Source organism: Crocuta crocuta, unplaced genomic scaffold, assembly GCF_008692635.1.
Source record: "Crocuta crocuta isolate KB4526 unplaced genomic scaffold, BGI_CrCroc_1.0 scaffold328, whole genome shotgun sequence".
In the NCBI taxonomy this organism is placed as follows: Eukaryota; Metazoa; Chordata; class Mammalia; order Carnivora; family Hyaenidae; genus Crocuta; species Crocuta crocuta.
The window spans coordinates 407,282-427,722 of NW_027529645.1; the positions used below are offsets into that span (position 1 = coordinate 407,282).

General features: G+C 35.4%; 1 protein-coding gene across 1 annotated transcript in view; it reads right to left on the reverse strand.

Moving 5' to 3' along the window:
• The window catches only part of SHOC2 (SHOC2 leucine rich repeat scaffold protein), a 97,456-nt gene that overhangs the window by 38,055 nt on the left and 38,960 nt on the right, over window positions 1-20,441 (reverse strand). Inside the window, exon 2 of the mRNA XM_077762426.1 lies at window positions 13,063-14,007. Coding sequence (XP_077618552.1) covers window positions 13,063-13,765 — 703 coding nt within the window. The 5' untranslated portion in view covers window positions 13,766-14,007. The remainder of the gene's footprint in view (window positions 1-13,062; window positions 14,008-20,441) is intronic.

The window sequence follows — 20,441 nt, forward strand, 5'->3', positions numbered from 1 at the left end:
TCAGTAAGACATCTAGGTAACAATCTATTGGTTAATTAGGGAAAAAATATATACAGATCTGAAGAAAACATTCTCAAGAGAGAATATTTTTGTTCCAAAGAGAGAGTAGGGGTTATTATCTGCAAAGAGTCAAATATTGGTCTTCATGCTAACAGTAATGGTGGAGTCCTGGACAAATTATTTAAAAATTTTTTTTAATGTTTTATTTATTTCTGAGAGAGAGAGAGACAGAGACAGAGACAGACAGCGTGAGCAGGGGAGGGTCAGAGAGAGAGGGAGACACAGAATCCAAAACAGGCTCCAGGCTCTGAGCTGGCTGTCAGCACAGAGCCTGATACAGGGCTCAAACCCATGACCCGTGAGATCATGACCTGAGCCGAAGTTGGACACTTAACAGAGCCACCCTGGCGCCCCCAAATTATTTTTTAAAACACTATATAAAAGCATGCAGAGAGACTAAAAGCAGAAACTAGAAGGAATTCAACTCTTGCAAAATGGGAACTGTGGTAGGCAGACTTTTAAGATGGCCCCAGTGGTCCTATCTCATGTATAACTGTATACACTGCATAATTATCCCTTCCTTGAGTGTGGGCTGAACTTAGTGACTTGCTTCTAATGAATAGACTATGAGAACAAAGCTGAGATGTCACATCTGTGATTAAGTTATAAAAGATTGTGCTCTCATCTTGCTAGCACTCTCTCTATTGCCTTCTCAGCTTACACCCTTTGATGAAGCAAGCTGCCCTGCTGGAGACATCCTTGTGGCTAAGAACTGACAGCAGTCTCTAGTCAACAGCCAGCACAAAGCTGAAATCCCTTAGTCCGATAACCTGCTAGCTACTGAAAATAACCACATGAACTCAGATGTGGACCCTTTTCTAGACATGGCTTCAGATGACACCCCAGCCCTGACTACCCCTTGAGTGAGAGTTAAGCTATGCCTGATTCTGAACCAGAGAAACTGTAAGATAGTAGTAAATAGTGTTGTTTTAAGAGCTATGCTTCAGAGTAATTTCTTATGCAACAGCAGATAACTTACATAAGAAATTACACGGGGTAAGACCCACATTTGTAAGGCTTTTACCATGAAGTTACTCACAAATCTGCCACCAGAAAATAAATCTCAAGTAGAAAGCCAGAGTCCTGCTGGCCTGAGAAGCCAGACAAGAAGGTCTAGGATTATAATTGTGGCTGGAATTCAACAGTGACACAACAGTGGTTGGAAATCCTGGAAAGGAGGAAACCTTGAAGAGTGGAGTCCCAATGACTGCATGCTCGTACCCCTCAAATTCTTGACTGACTCCAAAGTATACCTATGGAAGAAAAGACTGTGAGGAGCTTAGGGGAAAAACAACAGCTAGAAAGCTGCAAAAGCCAAGCAGAAATTTTGATAGCTACCATCTGTAGTGGGGATAAGATTTTGGAATTTCAATTCTGCCAAGTTACAAGGGTCAGAAAACAAAATCCCAAAAGGGAAATACTATAGACGTAAAGACTTTATATCAAGACTAAATCTCAAGAAAAATACAATATCTGTAATTAAAATTTCTTTGTATAGGATTAATAATACATTTAGACACTAAAAAAGATATGAGATTTAGCAATGAAAACATGAAAAAAAATATTTACCAACAGGAACAATCTAAAACACACATAAAAAATGAGTAGAACATCAATGACCTGAAAGGTAACAAAGAGAGTTAGAGATCCACAGAATACAAAAGCAAAGAGGGGCCAAAAACAAGAAAATTTCAAAAAATAATGGCCTTTATCTTTCCACTTCTGATGAAAACCATAAACCCACAGATCTAAGAAGCTCATAAACTCCAAGCAGAAGAAAATTTTTAAACATGGAGAAAAAGACTACAAACACACGAACAAAGATAAGAATAATAGCAAAACTCTTGCTCGAAACTAGGCAAGCCAGAAAAACAAACAAAACAAACCCAGAGAGAAGAGAGATGTTTAAAATATGNCAGGAAAAATAGCTTTCAAAAATGAAAGCAAAACAAAGGCTTTTGGACAACAAAAGCCTGCAGAATTCATTGTGAGCATACCTGCACTACAGTATGTTAAAGGAAGTTCTTGGGAAAAAGAAAAATAAGAGACAGAAATTCAGGGGTGCATGGGTGGCTCAGTCAGTTAGGCGTCCGACTTCGGCACAGGTCATCATCTCATGGCTTGTGAGTTGGAGCCCCATGTCAGGCTCTGTGCTGACAGCTCAGAGCCTGGAGCCTGCTTCAGATTCTGTGTCTCCCCCTTTCTCTGCCCCTCCCCTGCTCACTTTCTGTGTCTTTTTCTCAATAATAAATAAGCATTAAAATATTAAAAAATTTAAAGACAGAAAATCAGATCTGCACAAAGAATGAAAGTACTAGAAATGGTAAATTCATGGGTAATTATGAAAGGGTTTTTTGTGTTTTGTTTGCATTTTTTAATCTCTTTAAAAGATAACCGAGAAGGATGATGGTATGGCAAAAGGCACAGGAACCAACCTAAAAAAGGCAACAATAACCAAAGCTGGAACAAACTGAGCAACAAAATAATAATAATACTGGACTGGAACCACAGAACAGAACAATTGAGTCAAGAGTGATATAATTTAAGTAATGGAATAAATAAATAAATGAGGGAGAGAAGGGACAGTTATTCATCACAGAAGAATTTCAATTAATGCAAAGGAAGTGAGGGAAATTTTTAAAGTCACCATTAGAATACAGTAATAACTGAAGATCAAGATCCACTAAGGAATGCTACAATTGAGGAGCAAAAGATGAAAGAGAAACAAGATACTGTCAGAGACTAAAACCTGCACTCCTCAGGGTAATAATTAATTAAAAAGAAACAATAATTAACTTTAAAGCAGAGGGGTGCCTGGGGGTGCCTGGATGGCTCAGTTGGTTAAGTGTCCAACTTTTAATTTCAGCTCAGGTGATGATCTCATGGTTCACGAGTTCAAACTTCATGTAGGCTGCTTGAGATTCTCTCCTCTCTATCTGTCCCTCCCCCACTCTCAAAAAACAAACACTATTAAATAAATTTAAAATAAACAAACAAATGAATGAATAAATGAAGTGGAGAAGCGCAGCAGAAATCACCATAAACAAGGTCAAAACCACCAGTGACGATGAGACATATCAACATATCTCTTAACATGATTCACTGGGGAAGGTACCACAATCACCTCAGTGGTTTTCTTGCCAAAACACATAACCTCAAACTAGTCATGTGAAAACATAACACAAACAAAAAATGAGTGATCTATTACATTATGCTTGAGCAGTACTCTTTTTCTCTAATTTTTTCTTAATGTTTATTTTTGAGAGACAGAGACAGTACTCGAATGGAGGAGGGGCAGAGAGACAGAGAGGGAGACACAGAATCTGAAGCAGGCTCCAGGCTCTGAGCTGTCAGCACAGAGCCTGATGCAGGGCTATAATCCACAAACCACAAGATCATGACCTGAGCTGAAGTTAGCTGCTTAACCGACTGAGCCATGCAGGTGTCTGGAGCAGTACTCTTGAAAAGTATCAATGTCATGAAAGAGAAGGAATGACTTTCAATCTTTCCAACCGTCACAGGTTGTAGCTGACTACAGACATCTGACTATTAAATGTAATATAGGATTCTGGAATAGAAAAAGGATATTAGTGGAAAAATTAGGAAATCAGAAAAAAATCTGAAGTTTAGTTAACAGTATAGTACCAATGTAAATTTCTTGGTTTTTATCACCAAATAATGGTTATGAAGAATGTTAATAAGAGAAGATGCTGGGTTAAGGGGTATGAGAACCCTGTATACTGGTTTTGTAATTTACCTGTAAGTCAAAAATTTGTCCAAAATAAACAGTTTAAAAAAGATAAGGTTCATGGGCTCCTGGTGGCTCAGTTGGTTAAGAGTCCAACTTTGGCTCAGGGTCATGATCTCATGGTTCATGAGTTCAAGCCCCATGTGGGCTCTGTGCTGACGGCTTAAAGCCTAGAGCCCCCTTCACATTCTACGTATCCCTCTCTCTCTGCCTCTCCCCCACTTGTGCTCTGCCTCTCTCTCAAAAATAAATAATAAACATTAAAAAAAAGATAAAGCTTAAGGCAAAAATAATACCAATGTATTACTGTGAGGTTTATAATATATGAAATATAAAGGTATGACAGTAACTGCAAAAGGAATAGAATAAAAGGGTTCTATGTAAGGTTCTTAGGATATATGTGAAGTGGTATATTATTTGAATGTAGACTGTTATGATATGTACTGTAAATACTAGACCAAATACTAAAGCAAAGTAATGAAGACACATATAACTAATATGCCAACAGTTGAAATCAATGGAATTTATAAAATATAGTCAATCTAAAAGAAGGCATGAAATGGGGGAGTGGGGAAGGATAACATATAGAACAAATAGAAAATAAACAGCCAGATGGTTGATTTAATCCAATCATGTTGTAAACTGTATTAAATATAAATGGTCTAAATCCTTCAAATAAGACAAAAACTGCCAGGATTAAAAACCACAACTATCTATATCCGTATATAAGAAACCATTTTAAATGTAAAGACACAAAAAGGTAAAAATAATGGCAAACTGTGGGGAATAAGCTTAGGAATTCCCGGAGCCTGCACTGATGGGTTAACAAGACAAAAAGAATTACAAAGCCACAGGATGCTCACACCAAATTTGGGTAAACCAGACTAGGTAAATAAGTATAGAGAGGGTGGGGCCAAGGCCCCAAAACAATGGTATAAGAGGTAAAAAAGATTAGGTATTCAGGGCAGATAAAGCTGGCCCCTCTGCTCCACTTTAACACCATAGCAGAAAGCTGCTTTCACAGGAAGGAAGGACTAAACTAGGTAAACAGGTAAAAAGGGCTATAGACTGGCTGCAGGGTGAGGCTGCCCAGAGCTGAGCTGATTAGCCAAAGAAAGGTGCCTTGTTGACCCTGAGGTCGCATGCTTGGTCTTATCCCCTAGGCTAGCAAAGATAGACACATCTGCCTTTAACAACAACCATCTGCCCAGCACCAGAATTTTGTTTTATATTGACCCAACCCCTAACACCTGTATCTTCAAAACCCCCTTTCCCTCATGCCTATGAGTTAATGTTCACAGATTCACTGTCTCTTTGTGTATACACCCATCACATTTGTAAGCCTCTTCTCCCAGGAATTAGCCATCCCTCGTATTTTAATCCTGCATCCACTCTCCTGCTGGACAAGAGGGAACTTTAGACCCTGAGTCTATGACAAAACGATATACAATGCAAGTACCAATTAACAAGGAAGCTGGAGTGGCTGTATTAATACCAGATAAAATAGGATTTATAAACAGAAATGTTACCAGAAATACAGACATTTATTAATGATATAAGTAACCTCATCAGAAAAACAATGCTAGGTGTATCTATTAACTAATAAGTTTGATAGGGGTATAGAATAAATGAATTATATTATCAGCTAACTCGATCGTGCTTGAAAAAAAACAATACAATGCATATTCTTCTCAAATGCATATAGAACATTTACTAAGGCCATATTTTATAAATCAATAACAAAAATATCAGAAAACATCTCTCAAATACTTGTAAAATTGAACAATTCACTTTGAAATAATCCATCGGTTGCAGAAGAATTAATAAGAGATACCTATGGAATTTCTAAAACTAAACAATAATGAATATACAACATATCAAAATTTGTATGCTGCTGCTAAAACAGTACTTGGGAGATTTATAAAGAAATGCTCATATAATGAAAAGAAAGGTCTAAAATCAATCTAGTAACTTAAAGTAGACAAACAGCATACTAAACCTAAAGGAAAAAAACCTAAGAAGTAGGGATTTAAAAAAAAAATCAAAGAGAATAGAAAAAAACCTGAAACAGGTTTACTTATTTTTTGAAAAGACCAATAGGGGCATCTGGGTGGTTCAGTCAGTTAAGCATCCTGACTTCGGCTCAGGTCATGATCCCATGGTTTGTGGTTTGAGCCTCGCACTGGGCTCTGTGTAGACAGCTCAGAGCCTGGAACCTGTTCAGATTCTGTGCCTCCTTCTCTCTCTTCCCCTCCCCAGCTCACACTCTCTTAAATATAAACATTTAAAAAAAAAAAAAAAACAATTAAATTGATGTATCTCTAGCCAGACTGCTCAAGCAAAGAAAGGAAACCAAATTACCAGTATTAGGAATGAGAGACATGATTACAGATCATATTGCCAACATTACCAAAATACAGAACTCTTACGAACTTCTTGCCTAAAATTCAACAAGTAGATAAACGCTTTGACAGATTCAAACTACCAAAATTCAACAAAGCAGAAAATGCAAATAATTCTGTATCTATTAACTAAAGTGGATCAGTAATTAAAAACCTTCCAATAAAGAAACCATCAGTCTCAGGTTGTATAACTGATAAATTCTTCTAAACATTTGAGGAAATAATACTAATTATAAAACTCTTCAACTCTTCAAGAACATTAAAGAGAAATACTTTTCAACTCATCCTATGAAATGAAGCCAGCATTACTGACAGCAAGCCATTATTTAAAAAAGACAATTATAGATGATGCATTCTATTCTATGATAAATATAGGAACAAATTCTTTAAAATTGTTAGTACAGGTAATTTAAAAAATAAATTTAGCAACATATAAAAAGGCCTTATTAAAATGTATATAGTAGGCACTCAAATACTCATAATTAATTAGATTGCACAAGTTGTGACCTGCCCCATGAAACGATATGACCTTCCCTTTCGAGTGACATTAAAGATGCTGATGTCTCAAAAATAACTTATTCCTGAACTTATAGGGTTATTTCCAAATATTCAAAAATTAGCTCTGTAAAAAAAAAAAAAAAAAAAAAATCACATTAAATCTTACTAAAATAATTTGTAAAATCACATAATTAACAAGAGCTGGAAATAACCGATCACACAAGCTTGAGCAGATTTAGAACTTATTATCAGAATTTATACTGTTACATTACTTAAATTTGTCTTATAGGCTTAATTCTCACTTTCACTGCAAAAACAACTTCAGAAGCACTTCCAAGCAGGGGCAACTGCAACCTAGCAATATGGACAACAGTGACTATATTCCTTTGAATGGGTAGCATGCTGTCATTAGAATACAATGACTGCCCTCTCTCTTCCCTATACCTCAGTAGGGTGGAAAGTCAATTTTATCCTCTCTCTGATCCTATCAACTCCTTCTAAAATGGCTCAAGCACTATTCTCTCAGTTCTCTTACTGCCTTCTTTTGCAAAAAAAAAAAAAAAAAAAAAAAAAAAAANCAATAAACTAAGTTAGTTACTATTTCGTTTCCAAGTCTCTGGGTTTCTTGCTGATTCCCAGCCAAGAGGAGTTATTTATTAACAACTATGAATTCTCTTTCCTGATTTCTTTTTCCTGCCAAACTAAGTTACTAATTAGCACTTGTACATAACACTCAAATGAAATCCATTAAATATTGTTACCCACACCATAATGACAATTTTATTATCCCTGGCAGTCCTGGGAGAATTTCAAGAATTTTAGGGACTAAAGGTTATAATTTGAGTTATTATTGAAAAATGGGTTGTTTGAGCATTTGACTCCTGATTTCAGCTTAGGCTGTGATATAATCGTGAGATCCAGCCCCATGCTGGGCTCCCCCGCCCCTCCCCGTAGCTCAAGCTCCCTTTCCCTCTCTCAAATAAATAAAATGGAAAAAAAATTTTTTTTTTAGTGAGTAATAGTATTGGGCTTCACTAAATTCATTTCAAGCCTCATTTATTTAAAAGTTACCATTTATTTTCTATAAGAAAAATCACAGAAAATAACATAAGAAATTAAAATCTCTAATCCTTCAACTTAAAAAAAAAACTGATTTTGTCCTTAGCATTTTTATACAAAATTTTATACAAATTTTATACAAATATTGATATGTTTATATAATGCTTGACTTATAGAAGATAACACAGCAGTACTTCAGTATAGGATTTTTTTAAATAACTGTGACTGCATCAAATGGGTAAAAAAAACTTTGCTGATTCTATATGTCTGAATGCTGTGAGAGTGGTTTCTTTAAAATGGGTAAAAATGATTCAAGTTCCCTATAAGCATACACATTTTAACATATTCTCATAGGCAAAACAGGTTATTTTGACAAATTTATGTGAAATTGTATATTATGTAGAAATGATGTAGCACTTTACTGAACAACGTAAGAAGAATACATTCTTTAAAAAATATTCCTTCTAAAAATAATAATAAATGAGGAGGAGAGTTTAAAGGAATCTTAAACTAGTCCATACTTCAACAAAGGCAAACTGTAGGAATATTCGTTAAAGACAAAGATAGAGTTTTTCTAGTTTCAAGAGCAACCATTTCCTTCCTAGAAGAATAAAATTCTTCATTGTCCAGAATTTCCTAATTATTCCAAATGACTATTTGATGGCACTAAGTCTAATCCACCCAGGCCAAAAAAAAAAAAAAAAAAAAGTTGTTTTTGTTTTTTACAAAAGCACATCTCTAGGGGTACCTGGGTAGCTCAATGGGTTTTTAAGTGTCCGACTCTTGGTTTCAGCTCAGGTATGGATCTCATTGTTTTGTGAGTTTGAGCCCCACATCAGGCTCTGTGTCGGCAGCTCAGAGCCTGCTTGGGATTCTCTGTCCCTCTCTACCCCTCCCTTACTGGCGCTGTCTGTTTCTCTCTCAAAACAAATAAATCAACTTAAACAATACATATCTCTAGCATGAAACTGAAGGGAGTCAGGACTTATGGGAAGAGGGAGTGATTATTTCCTGTTTTCCCTCTCAAAACATTTCTTGTCTTGGTGTACAGTGAGGAGTCTCTTTCAAGATTACAAATGGTAAAAGAAGGTATGGGCAGGGAGGATGGAACACTGATCAGTAAAAGAAAGCAAGGACTAAGAGTTCCAGCTACCTACTTCACACAAAAAGACAGTTACTTTATGTGTCCAGCCTTATCACACAAAAACAAAGGTAAATGAGTAATATCAAATGAAGAGTTTTCTATAATACTCTGATGTATTATCTCTGGCTCTTTATATGATTATAGTTACTGTCCGTTTGGTATCCTTTTACTGTCTTCTGCCAGTGTTCATCCATGTGAATATATATCACTGGTATGAAATCACATGGGATTAATAAAGATGCCATTAATGCTTAAACAGATATTCTTATTTTAAAATACAATAATACTCTATAAAGCAGCACAGCTTGTATAATGGCCAAATTCCAAATATATTATTTAAACTAAATAGTAGGGTATATTTCAAAACTTTTAACGTCTCGTATTTCTCAAATATATTGCTGAACACAAGCTAGATGGCATGAAAGCAGTACACTCATATAACAAGAAAAGAATAAGCATGTAATGTGCATATGAATCTAGTATCTATAATAATGCAAATCTACTACACAGAGAGAAGTTGAATAAAATGATAATGGCCATTTATTTTGAACTGTAAATTCTTGTTAGGGGTTTCAGCAGGAAGTCACACTACATTAAAGGTATATAACGCTTTAAAAATGTCAAATTTCCATTTTACTTGTCCTTTGCGCATGGGTCTTAATTTGTAAACAATTTCAAAGGGGCTCAGGATCTTATTTTTTGTAATTAAAAAAGCAGTAAAACAAGATCTGCATCATAGAAAATAACTACTTCTGTCTTTTCCTTTATAATAAAGTTTTCAAAAACTAAAAACAAATTCAAAGTCATCAAAAGTCTGCAAATCGAAACCACAAAAATACCACTTCATACTCATCGAATGGCTATAATAAGACAGATGATAGCAAGGATGCTGAGGAGACTGAGAAATTGGAACCCTCATACACCGTGGTAGGAAAGTAAAAAAGTGCAGCCACTGAGGTCAACAGTGGAGAAGTTCCTCACAAGGTTAAACATAGAGTTACCGTATGATTCAGTAATTCCACATCTAGGTATATAACTCAAGAGAATTGAAAACAAATGTCTACACAAAAACTCAGACACAAGTGTTCACAGTAATTTTATTTGTAACAGCCAGAAAATGGAAACATCCCAAATGTTCAACTGATGAATGGGTAAATAAAATGTGGTATATTAATACAATGGAGTATTATTCAGCAACCAGAAGGAAAGAAATACTGATACAAGCTACAAGCTGAATGAATTCTGAAAACATGCTAAGTGAAAGGGGCCAGTTACCAAAGACCACATATTGTATAATTCTATTTATATGAACTGTCCAGAATAGGCAAATCTATAGAAACAAAGTAAATTAGTGTCTGCCTAGGGCTAAGAGGTTTCAAGAAAACAGAGGAGAGGTAACTGCTTTCTTTTTAGAGTCATAAAAATGTTCTAAAATTGTGATGGTTGCACATCTCTATGAATATACTGAAACCCACTGAACACTTTAAATGTGGGAATTGTATAGTATGTTAATTATATCTCCATTAAGCTGCCAACATCCTCCTCCCTCCATGGGGGAAAAAAAATCTAATAACTGAAGCTATACATAGAATAACCCAGCTTATTCTTTAAAAGTACAGATCCCCTGAACCTGCCAGACCATTAAGTCATTGACTATGGAAGTGGGACGCACTTTTCTAGACTAGTGGGGCAGTACAAGAAGACCTAGGTTCAAATCCTGACTCTGTTAACTTCCTACCTACACGACTTTCAGTAAAGTATCTAATCTCTCTACATTTTCAGGTCCTATTTCAGTACAATGCAGGAAGAAATGCCTGTTTCACTGGGTTTCAATAAGAAGTTAATGAGATAATATATACAAAGTATAGTATAGGACATATTGTGCTCAAACAATAGCTATTCTTATTATGATTATGTTATTTTTATGGACTTTTATTTTCTTGTTCTTTATAGGGAAAAGATAATGCAGACTTCTGCAATGTCTTCCCAAATCCATGCATCTAAATTAAACCTTAATTCCTTTCAAGAAATATTAACTTTTGGGAGAGGCCGGGTGGCTCAGTCGGTTAAATGTCAGACTCTTGATTTCAGCTCAGGTCATGATCTCAGTTTGTGAGATTGGGTCTCGTATCAGGCTCTGCAATAAAACCTTGGAGCTTGCTTGGTTGGGATTCTCTCTCTCTCTCTCTGTCTCTGTCTCTGTCTCTCTCTCTCCCTCCCTACCTGCCCCTCCTCCACTTGCACTTTTTCTCTTAATAAATAAGAAATATTAACTTTTGCGATGCCTGGGTGGCTCAGTCAGTTAAGCATTCAACTCTTGGTTTCGGCTCAGGTCACTCAATGAGCCCCATGTTGGGCTCTGGACTGGCAGCACAGAGTCTGCTTGGGATTCTCTCTCTCTCCTCTCTCTCTCTGCCCTTCTCCTCCAAATAAACAAACATTAAAAAATAAATAAAAAAGGAAATATTAACTTTTATCTTTAAAATTAGTTTATTGTCTATCTGATGCCCTGCCTAGAATAAAATAACATTTATGAAGTTACTATTTTTACAGAAATACAAAAGTTACAAGAACACAAACTTCAATAAGGCCACTTATTGGTGGGAGGATGCTCCTTAAATCCCATGGTTATTTTTAAAATTACAAACTTAGGACTAAAGGTCAAAAGATTAGGCAGGCACAAATAACAACCAAATAAAATTTGCCAAGTTTTAAAAATACATTCACTTTAGTAAAAATGCTATACCTATATGCTAAGAACAAACCGAAGTAAATTTAAAATCTTATAATTTCTTAAGAAATGTACATTTTTAATTCCTAGGTAATTTGATTAATACCTCTATGGGAAAAAAATCCTTAGTAAGACTCTCATGTGAATTAAAGGCAACATTTTCAGATAGAGTGTAATACACACACAACACATAACAAAACCAAGAATAACATTTTGTATTTCTATAGAGACATTTAATGTTTCTTTTGCTAATAGCCTGTAATCCTATTTAAGAATGAACCATATATACTGGTGAAATTTTGACTGAATCTGGTATGAAATCAAAAGTCAGTCAACAACCACATTCCTATCTAAAAACATGAAAAGGGAGTATTTCCATTAAAATTCTTGAGGATATTTTAATATCTCCTAAGTGAGTCATATTTTGAAAGTACAGTTCATTGCTTTAGAAAATCTGTCATGGATTTTCTAAATACATTTACTTAAGTCAATTAAATTAAGATTTTTAAGTTTCTGGTTAGAGTTAAATGTAGAAGAGCACCATACCTAAAATTTAAACTATATCTTTTTCAAAGTTAAATACATTTTTAAACACATCCACGGAATATTATCTCTATAATGCTGCAGTGCCTAAAGTCTCCTTTGTTACCCTCTACAAGATCAATGCTCAAACAACAATATATTCAATTTACCTATTTTATTCAGAATAACTGTGCCTTTCATAAAAAAGAAAACTTCCCTTTAAACGTTCCATAATCAACTTTTACGTGATTTTTAATGTTATAAATTAAGCCCACAGATACTTTTATCAATTTCTCAAAATTGGTAAGTCAAGGTTTATTATGCTCCATAATTTAAAAATAAAAAATTTAAAAATCAAAATAACTATTTTTACTGGCTTGTTTACACATCTATATTTCCTATTTTTTTATACTACTATCACTCTTTTTGCTTTTTTACAAGGCTCTTGATATGTACTAAATCTTTTGTAGTAAATTAGGTAGAAAAGTCAGGTGAATGTAAACATTTTTCAGATAAAGAAGGGCAAATGAAAGAATTGGAAAATGTAACCCTGTATGAATCTACTGTACTTTTAAAATATTTTAAAAATAGATGGTAACAAGTTAAAAATTCAGGAAATTATCTTTTTACTGCTACAAATTGACTTTCTCCAAATGAAAATGAGTTCATGTGAAAAAGGCTCAACTACATCTATATTTTAATTCACTTTAAGTTTATAAAATAATCTCAAACCATATACTAACACTGCTAAAATTGATTAAAAAGTAAAACATAAAACAAAATTTAGAAACCAGCTGTTTTTAGGCAAGTATCAGATATTTTCTGATATGGAAAAGCACTTGACAAAATTATCTGGCATAACAAATACTACAAATAATAGTAACCCAAGGTCTCTTACCAATTTCAGCAGGTAGTTGTTTGATTTTGTTCTCTCGAATGCTAAGCATGCTGAGTTTTGACAGATTTTTGATGTCCTTTTCCACAGTAGTTATACGATTAAAGCGAAGGTAAAGAGTGGTGAGAGAATCTAGCCTATATACCACTGGAGGAATTTCTCTCAGTTTATTATGCCGTAAATCAAGCATCCGCAGCTTCTTCAAGTTATCAAGAGAGTCAGGCAAACTGGTAAGTGAGTTTTCATTTAGAGCCAGTGTCATGAGATTTACTAGACAGCCCACCTCTGCTGGGAGGGACTGCAATTTGTTGCTATATAAATAAAGTTCTGTTAATTGAGTCAACTCTTTGATTGATGATGGCAATATGTGTATAGACCTCTTGGATAAGTCCAAACGCATTGAATTCTCTTCCCGGCATTTGTTGAGCTCTTTAATCACCTCTGCATTGCTAGATTTTTTTCTAGTCCCAGGTGCTGGATTTGGCCGTTTGATCGTATTGTCAACTGAAAAAGCCACCCCTGGTTGGGCAGCACTGGAGTCCTTCTTTCCATCTTTGGCATCTTTCCCTTTGGTCTTAGGTTCTTTTTCTTTGCTCTCTTTCCCAAAACCTCCAGAGGCTTTTGCCTCCTTTTCTCTTTCCTTGGCTGATGGCACTTTGGGATCTTTCTCTTTAGAGTCTTTTTCTTTTCCTAAACTACTACTCATGATGACTCAAGCTTGGACAAAAACTACATGAACTCCTTTGTTTTATTTGCCAACAAGAGTAACTGAAATTCAAAGATGAAGAGACAAAGATCCTACACAATCACAAAAGGTGTTGGCTTGAAGAAGGAATCACCATGGAGTAAGAGCCATCTGTTACATGTTGGATCTAAAAGCACTATGCCCATTTCTGATAACTCGTTCCAACTGGTAAAATGATGCTGGTCAACAATTGATTAGAATTCCTGAAACATAATACAGAAAGAGTATTAAATTACTTTAGATTATAATTTATATTAAGTAAATGGGTTCTGAAAAACAAAAATTTGGCCATTTTCCAATGATTTGATGCAGTAATTATCTATTGAACATTTTCTATTATGCAAAATCCACTGAAAAGCTATAAAAATTAATAAGGCACTTTCTATCTTCAAGGACTTTATAATCTAACAGGAAGAGGTAAGATAAGCATACAAGTTACTGTAAGTTTGTAAGAACTAAAAACTGGGAGAAATCATAATAATGTTTGAGTGGTTTCTATGTACAACCCCTGTTAAGAAACTTACAAATATTAATTTAATACATATAACAGCCCTATGAGATCAACTGTTGTCCCTATTTTATAAATAGGACACAAAGGCACAGAAATATATTTAACTAACTAGCTCTGTGATCTTGGAAAAGCACAGAGCTGAGATTCCAATGTATATATCCACAGCATGTGTTCCTAATCATTATTACTAAAATTGTTCTATCTGCAACTAACTGCCAGAGAGCTTTAAGTAACAGGAAGGATTTCCAAGGCCATGATGATAAAGAGTTGAGAATAGTCTCACAAAAGAGCAAAATGAGCTAAGGAAAATATGTATGGAGCACAGCAAACAGGTCAGGTAAAAGGGCATGAAAAATCTGTAGTTCAATAACCATTCCAGGTGATTCTGATGCAGGTAGATGCAGGGACCACCTTTAAGAAACAGTAACAAAAAGCAATCTCCAATGATATCTTTATATTAAAACTGAATAGTGACAAGGATTCTTAAGTGTTCTTTTTTTTTTTTTTTTAAATGTTTTATTTATTTCTAGGAGAGAGAGAGACAGCGTGAACCGGGGAGGGTCAGAGAGAGAGGGAGTCACAGACTGAAACAGGCTCCGGGCTCTGAGCTGGCAGTCAGCACAGAGCCCGACGCGGGGCTCGAACCCACGAACCGCGAGATCATGACCTAAGCAAAGTCAGACGCTTAACCGACTAAGCCACCCAGGCGCCCCTGATTCTTAAGTGTTCTTAAAAGTAGAAAAAGCTCACTGGTAAAATGACCAAAAGGAATTATACAAAGCTGAAAACACGAATAAAATCTTTGTGAAGGAATCAGTCCTCCCTAAGCATTTTCAAATTTAAAATAAAATCTGGGGGTGCCTGGGTGGCTCAGTTGGTTACACATCCACTCCTGATTTTTGTTCAGGTCATGAGCTCACTGTTTGTGAGACTGAGCCCCACGCTGGGCTCTGCACTGACAACGTGGAGCCTGTTTGCGATTCTCTCTCCCCCTTCTTTACCCCTCTTGCTTGTGCTCTCCTCTCTCTCTTTCAAAATAAGTAAACAAACATAAAAAACAAAATAGAATTTGTATTTTGTGACTCTGTTGTTAATTTTATAAGTAACTGTATCTTTATGTAGTAGTAGGGCTTAAAGATTAAAGACAAAATGACTAACATCCGATTAGCTTAAGAGGTTAAAAAAAGTTAATCAAATTTTATGAAACCACCAATAGTATTTGATAATCTAAGTGCACAGGATCATGCCAAGTATTTCTATATAAAGGATGTGAGCTCTATGTCATACAAGGTTACGGTTTAATTAGACAGCCAAAACACTCAGCAAATCAGTCCAGGTACATATAATGAAAAGGTAATTTACGCCAAGAATACAGAATGACCTTAGTTTGCCATAGGAAAGTGAAAAGGTGAAATTTTGCTGAAGCGAAATAACCAGAGCTGGGTAGAAGACTGATGATATGTAAATTTCCAGACTAGAGAGTTTGAATTTTATCAGTCTATAAGATTCTACAATTAAATAAACATGCTATTAGTTGCTAGCAACCAAAAAAGCTATTATCTACTCTCAACACACCATCCCTTCAAAAAGAGAAAATATTTTGAGCTACAATGGAGATGGGCTAAGAAAAACATTACAGGGACTGACTGGGAAACAATGCTGATGAGCCAAAATGAAAGCACATTTATTAAAATGATACAGTAGTAAATAATGGAAGAAATACACAGATGATGGAATACAGACACTGTTTATCCATTTGTGTGTAAGAAACATATTATGCCAAGTTTCTGAAAATCAAATTTCTATTTAGCAAGATATGTATGTACTGAATTTAAAGTGAGTTGCAGATGGTATGTTACATATTAAAGAACAAATCTAGCCTCTCAAGAAGTATGCTAGGAAAACTTTAAAGCTTCTGCTTAATAGTCAAATAGAATTTTTGAGAGAGTTAAAAATGACAATCTTTTAAACACACAATTGCCATTTTTTAAGGTGGAATTCTTGATCTCCTATTCTGATGTTTCCCAAACTTCCCTAGTAACAAAAAATAAAATAAAATAAACCTGCGGTATTTGCTTAAAAACAACAACAAATTCCCAGGATGCCTGGGTGGCTCAGTTGGTTGAGCATCTGACTCTTNTCTATCCTAAACCACCGAATTGGAATCTTTAGAAAGAATCTAAGAAACATTTGTTTTAAAAAGAAAGGTCTCAGGAAATGCTTATCAAGTTTGGAAATACTTGATAAAACCAAATCTAAATACCAAACATCAGAACACTGGTATATTAAATACTGTATTTCTTAAATATTATTTTAAAAATGAGGGGCGCCTGGGTGGCTTAGTCGGTTAAGCGTCCGACTTTCGCTTGGGTCATGATCTCGCAGTTCGTGGGTTCGAGCCCCGCGTCGGGCTCTGTGCTGACTGCCAGCTCAGAGCCTGGAGCCTGTTTCAGCCTGCGACTCCCTCTCTCTCTGACCCTCCCCTGCTCACGCTGTCTCTCTCTCTCTCCTAAAAATAAATAAAACATTAAAAAAAAAATTAAAAAAAAAAATAAAATAAAAATGAAACTGAGGGGATGCCTTACTGGGTCAGTTGGTAAAGCATCTGACTCTTGGTCTTGGGATTGTTGAGTTGAAGCCCCTGAATACAGGTGTAGAGGTTACTCAAAATAAAAAAAAATAAAAAAAAAAACAAAAAAAAACAAAAAACTACATAAATATTTATATGTTGCATACATGATACTATAAATGTTAAAAATGGTCCCATAAAAAATAAACTAAAAATGAAATTGAGGATAGAGAAGGAGGTCAGGAAAGAAATTGTATTAATGACAAGTTACTAATAAAGCTTCCACTGAACTCTGAAAAGAGACTTCCCATAATGTATAAATACCACCCACTGTATTTGAAGTTCATCCTAGAGATACTTGAGCTGTTTGATAGTTTTCCTGCAATAGTGATGGATTTGAACTGACCCACATGCTCATCCCATAATTCCTATACCCAATGAGATTTACTTGTGTATATAATAGTTCAGTCACAGTTCATAAAAATATAACTAGTTACTGAGAATAGAATTTGGACTTTGACATTATCAACATACTAAAAAGGAATTAACTAACGAGGCTTGACTATTAACTAAAAAATTTTCATCCAGTAAAAATACAGGTTGTCTAAGAGAACTATCAAATGACTTGACAGCCCAAAGTTATGAGTTTAATCCAGACCTGACTTAGGTGACACCACTAAACGTTTTTTTGACAAGCAAAAAGTATTGGGAGTACTCTTTCATGGTTCTTGGAAATTAACTATTCAACAGGTTTTTAAAAATCACTTTGTAATTTCGTGGGAGACAACTACATTTTGCACAGAATTTGACTCTTGCACCCACTTATGTAACAGAAAGTGACAGTACTCATTCTAAAAATGCTTAAAATCTAGTGAAAAAAAAAACATAAAATTGCACCAATTACTAAGCTGAGGCTAGCAACGATGTTTTTATACTGGGATCTTTACCACTTCCAAAGATTCCTCCATTCCCCACCACATAATACCATATATAGAGCACCTGACAGGAACTTTTTGTCTTACTTCAAATTCTCACAACCACATCAAGGAAGATATTAAAAGGGTCTCTACTTATAGCCAAGGTAGGTTCCTTGAGTCCATTTTATCATTAGTCCAAAAATGACACCAAATAAGAAACTACCAATGCCATCTGTTGGTAGAGGTGTAAATTGATGCAATTTTTCTCTAGTACATAGTAATGTTCAAAATTATAAAATTATTTTTAATGGTTAATTTTTAATGTTTATTTATTTTAGAGAGAAAGAGACAGCGCATGGGTAGGGGAAAGGCAGAGAAAAAGGGAGACACAGAATGTGAAGCAGGCTTCAGGATCTGAGCTAACCCCATGCAGAACTCAAACCCACGAACCATGAGATTGACCCAAGCTGAAGTCAGACGCTTAACCAACTGAACCACCCAGGCACCCTCAAATTATGAAAATTCTTAACTCCAAATTCCTAAGTAGAAGAGTTTCTCTATTTCCAATTCATAGACAAGAAAATCGAGGCACTGAAGTCAGATACCTAGGAAGTAAGGGAAAATCCAAAATCAGGTCTGCCTGACTCTAAGCCCATGTATGCTCTTTCCACTATACCATTATGTATTTCAAAGTAATTGTCCAGATCATAATTGTAGGAGGATGCTGATTACAATACTTTAAGCCTCCAATACCCTCTAAGTCAGGGGTCAGCAAACTTTTTCTGTAATGGGTCACATATTAATTTTTTTAGGCTTTTGTGGGCCAGATGTTCTTTTACAGAATCTCACTCAATTCTATTACTTTAGCATGAAAATACCTGTAGACAGTATGTAAATGACTAGGTGTGGTTGCATTTCAATAAAACTTTACCAAAAGAGGCCTCATACTGAATTTGGCCCTCAGGAGATAGTTTTCCAAGTCACACTTTCTGATTAAAAAAAAAATTGTTTTTTAACATTTATTCATTTTTGAGAGACAGAGCGCAAGTGGGGGTGGGGCAGAGAGAGAGGGAGACACGGAATCCAAAGCAGGCTCCAGGCTCTGAGCTGTCAGCACAGAGCACCACACGGGGCTCAAACCACAAGATCATGACCTAAGCCAAAGTAGGATGCCTAATCAACTGAGCCACCCAGGTGCCCCCACACTTTCTGATTTTAAATCATTCCTTTCAGGAATACAAAATGAATGTAAGAAGTAAAAAAAAAAAAAAAAAAAAAAAAAAAAAAAAAAAAAAAACTCCTNACAGTTCATAAAAATATAACTAGTTACTGAGAATAGAATTTGGACTTTGACATTATCAACATACTAAAAAGGAATTAACTAACGAGGCTTGACTATTAACTAAAAAATTTTCATCCAGTAAAAATACAGGTTGTCTAAGAGAACTATCAAATGACTTGACAGCCCAAAGTTATGAGTTTAATCCAGACCTGACTTAGGTGACACCACTAAACGTTTTTTTGACAAGCAAAAAGTATTGGGAGTACTCTTTCATGGTTCTTGGAAATTAACTATTCAACAGGTTTTTAAAAATCACTTTGTAATTTCGTGGGAGACAACTACATTTTGCACAGAATTTGACTCTTGCACCCACTTATGTAACAGAAAGTGACAGTACTCATTCTAAAAATGCTTAAAATCTAGTGAAAAAAAAAACATAAAATTGCACCAATTACTAAGCTGAGGCTAGCAACGATGTTTTTATACTGGGATCTTTACCACTTCCAAAGATTCCTCCATTCCCCACCACATAATACCATATATAGAGCACCTGACAGGAACTTTTTGTCTTACTTCAAATTCTCACAACCACATCAAGGAAGATATTAAAAGGGTCTCTACTTATAGCCAAGGTAGGTTCCTTGAGTCCATTTTATCATTAGTCCAAAAATGACACCAAATAAGAAACTACCAATGCCATCTGTTGGTAGAGGTGTAAATTGATGCAATTTTTCTCTAGTACATAGTAATGTTCAAAATTATAAAATTATTTTTAATGGTTAATTTTTAATGTTTATTTATTTTAGAGAGAAAGAGACAGCGCATGGGTAGGGGAAAGGCAGAGAAAAAGGGAGACACAGAATGTGAAGCAGGCTTCAGGATCTGAGCTAACCCCATGCAGAACTCAAACCCACGAACCATGAGATTGACCCAAGCTGAAGTCAGACGCTTAACCAACTGAACCACCCAGGCACCCTCAAATTATGAAAATTCTTAACTCCAAATTCCTAAGTAGAAGAGTTTCTCTATTTCCAATTCATAGACAAGAAAATCGAGGCACTGAAGTCAGATACCTAGGAAGTAAGGGAAAATCCAAAATCAGGTCTGCCTGACTCTAAGCCCATGTATGCTCTTTCCACTATACCATTATGTATTTCAAAGTAATTGTCCAGATCATAATTGTAGGAGGATGCTGATTACAATACTTTAAGCCTCCAATACCCTCTAAGTCAGGGGTCAGCAAACTTTTTCTGTAATGGGTCACATATTAATTTTTTTAGGCTTTTGTGGGCCAGATGTTCTTTTACAGAATCTCACTCAATTCTATTACTTTAGCAAGAAAATACATGTAGCCACTA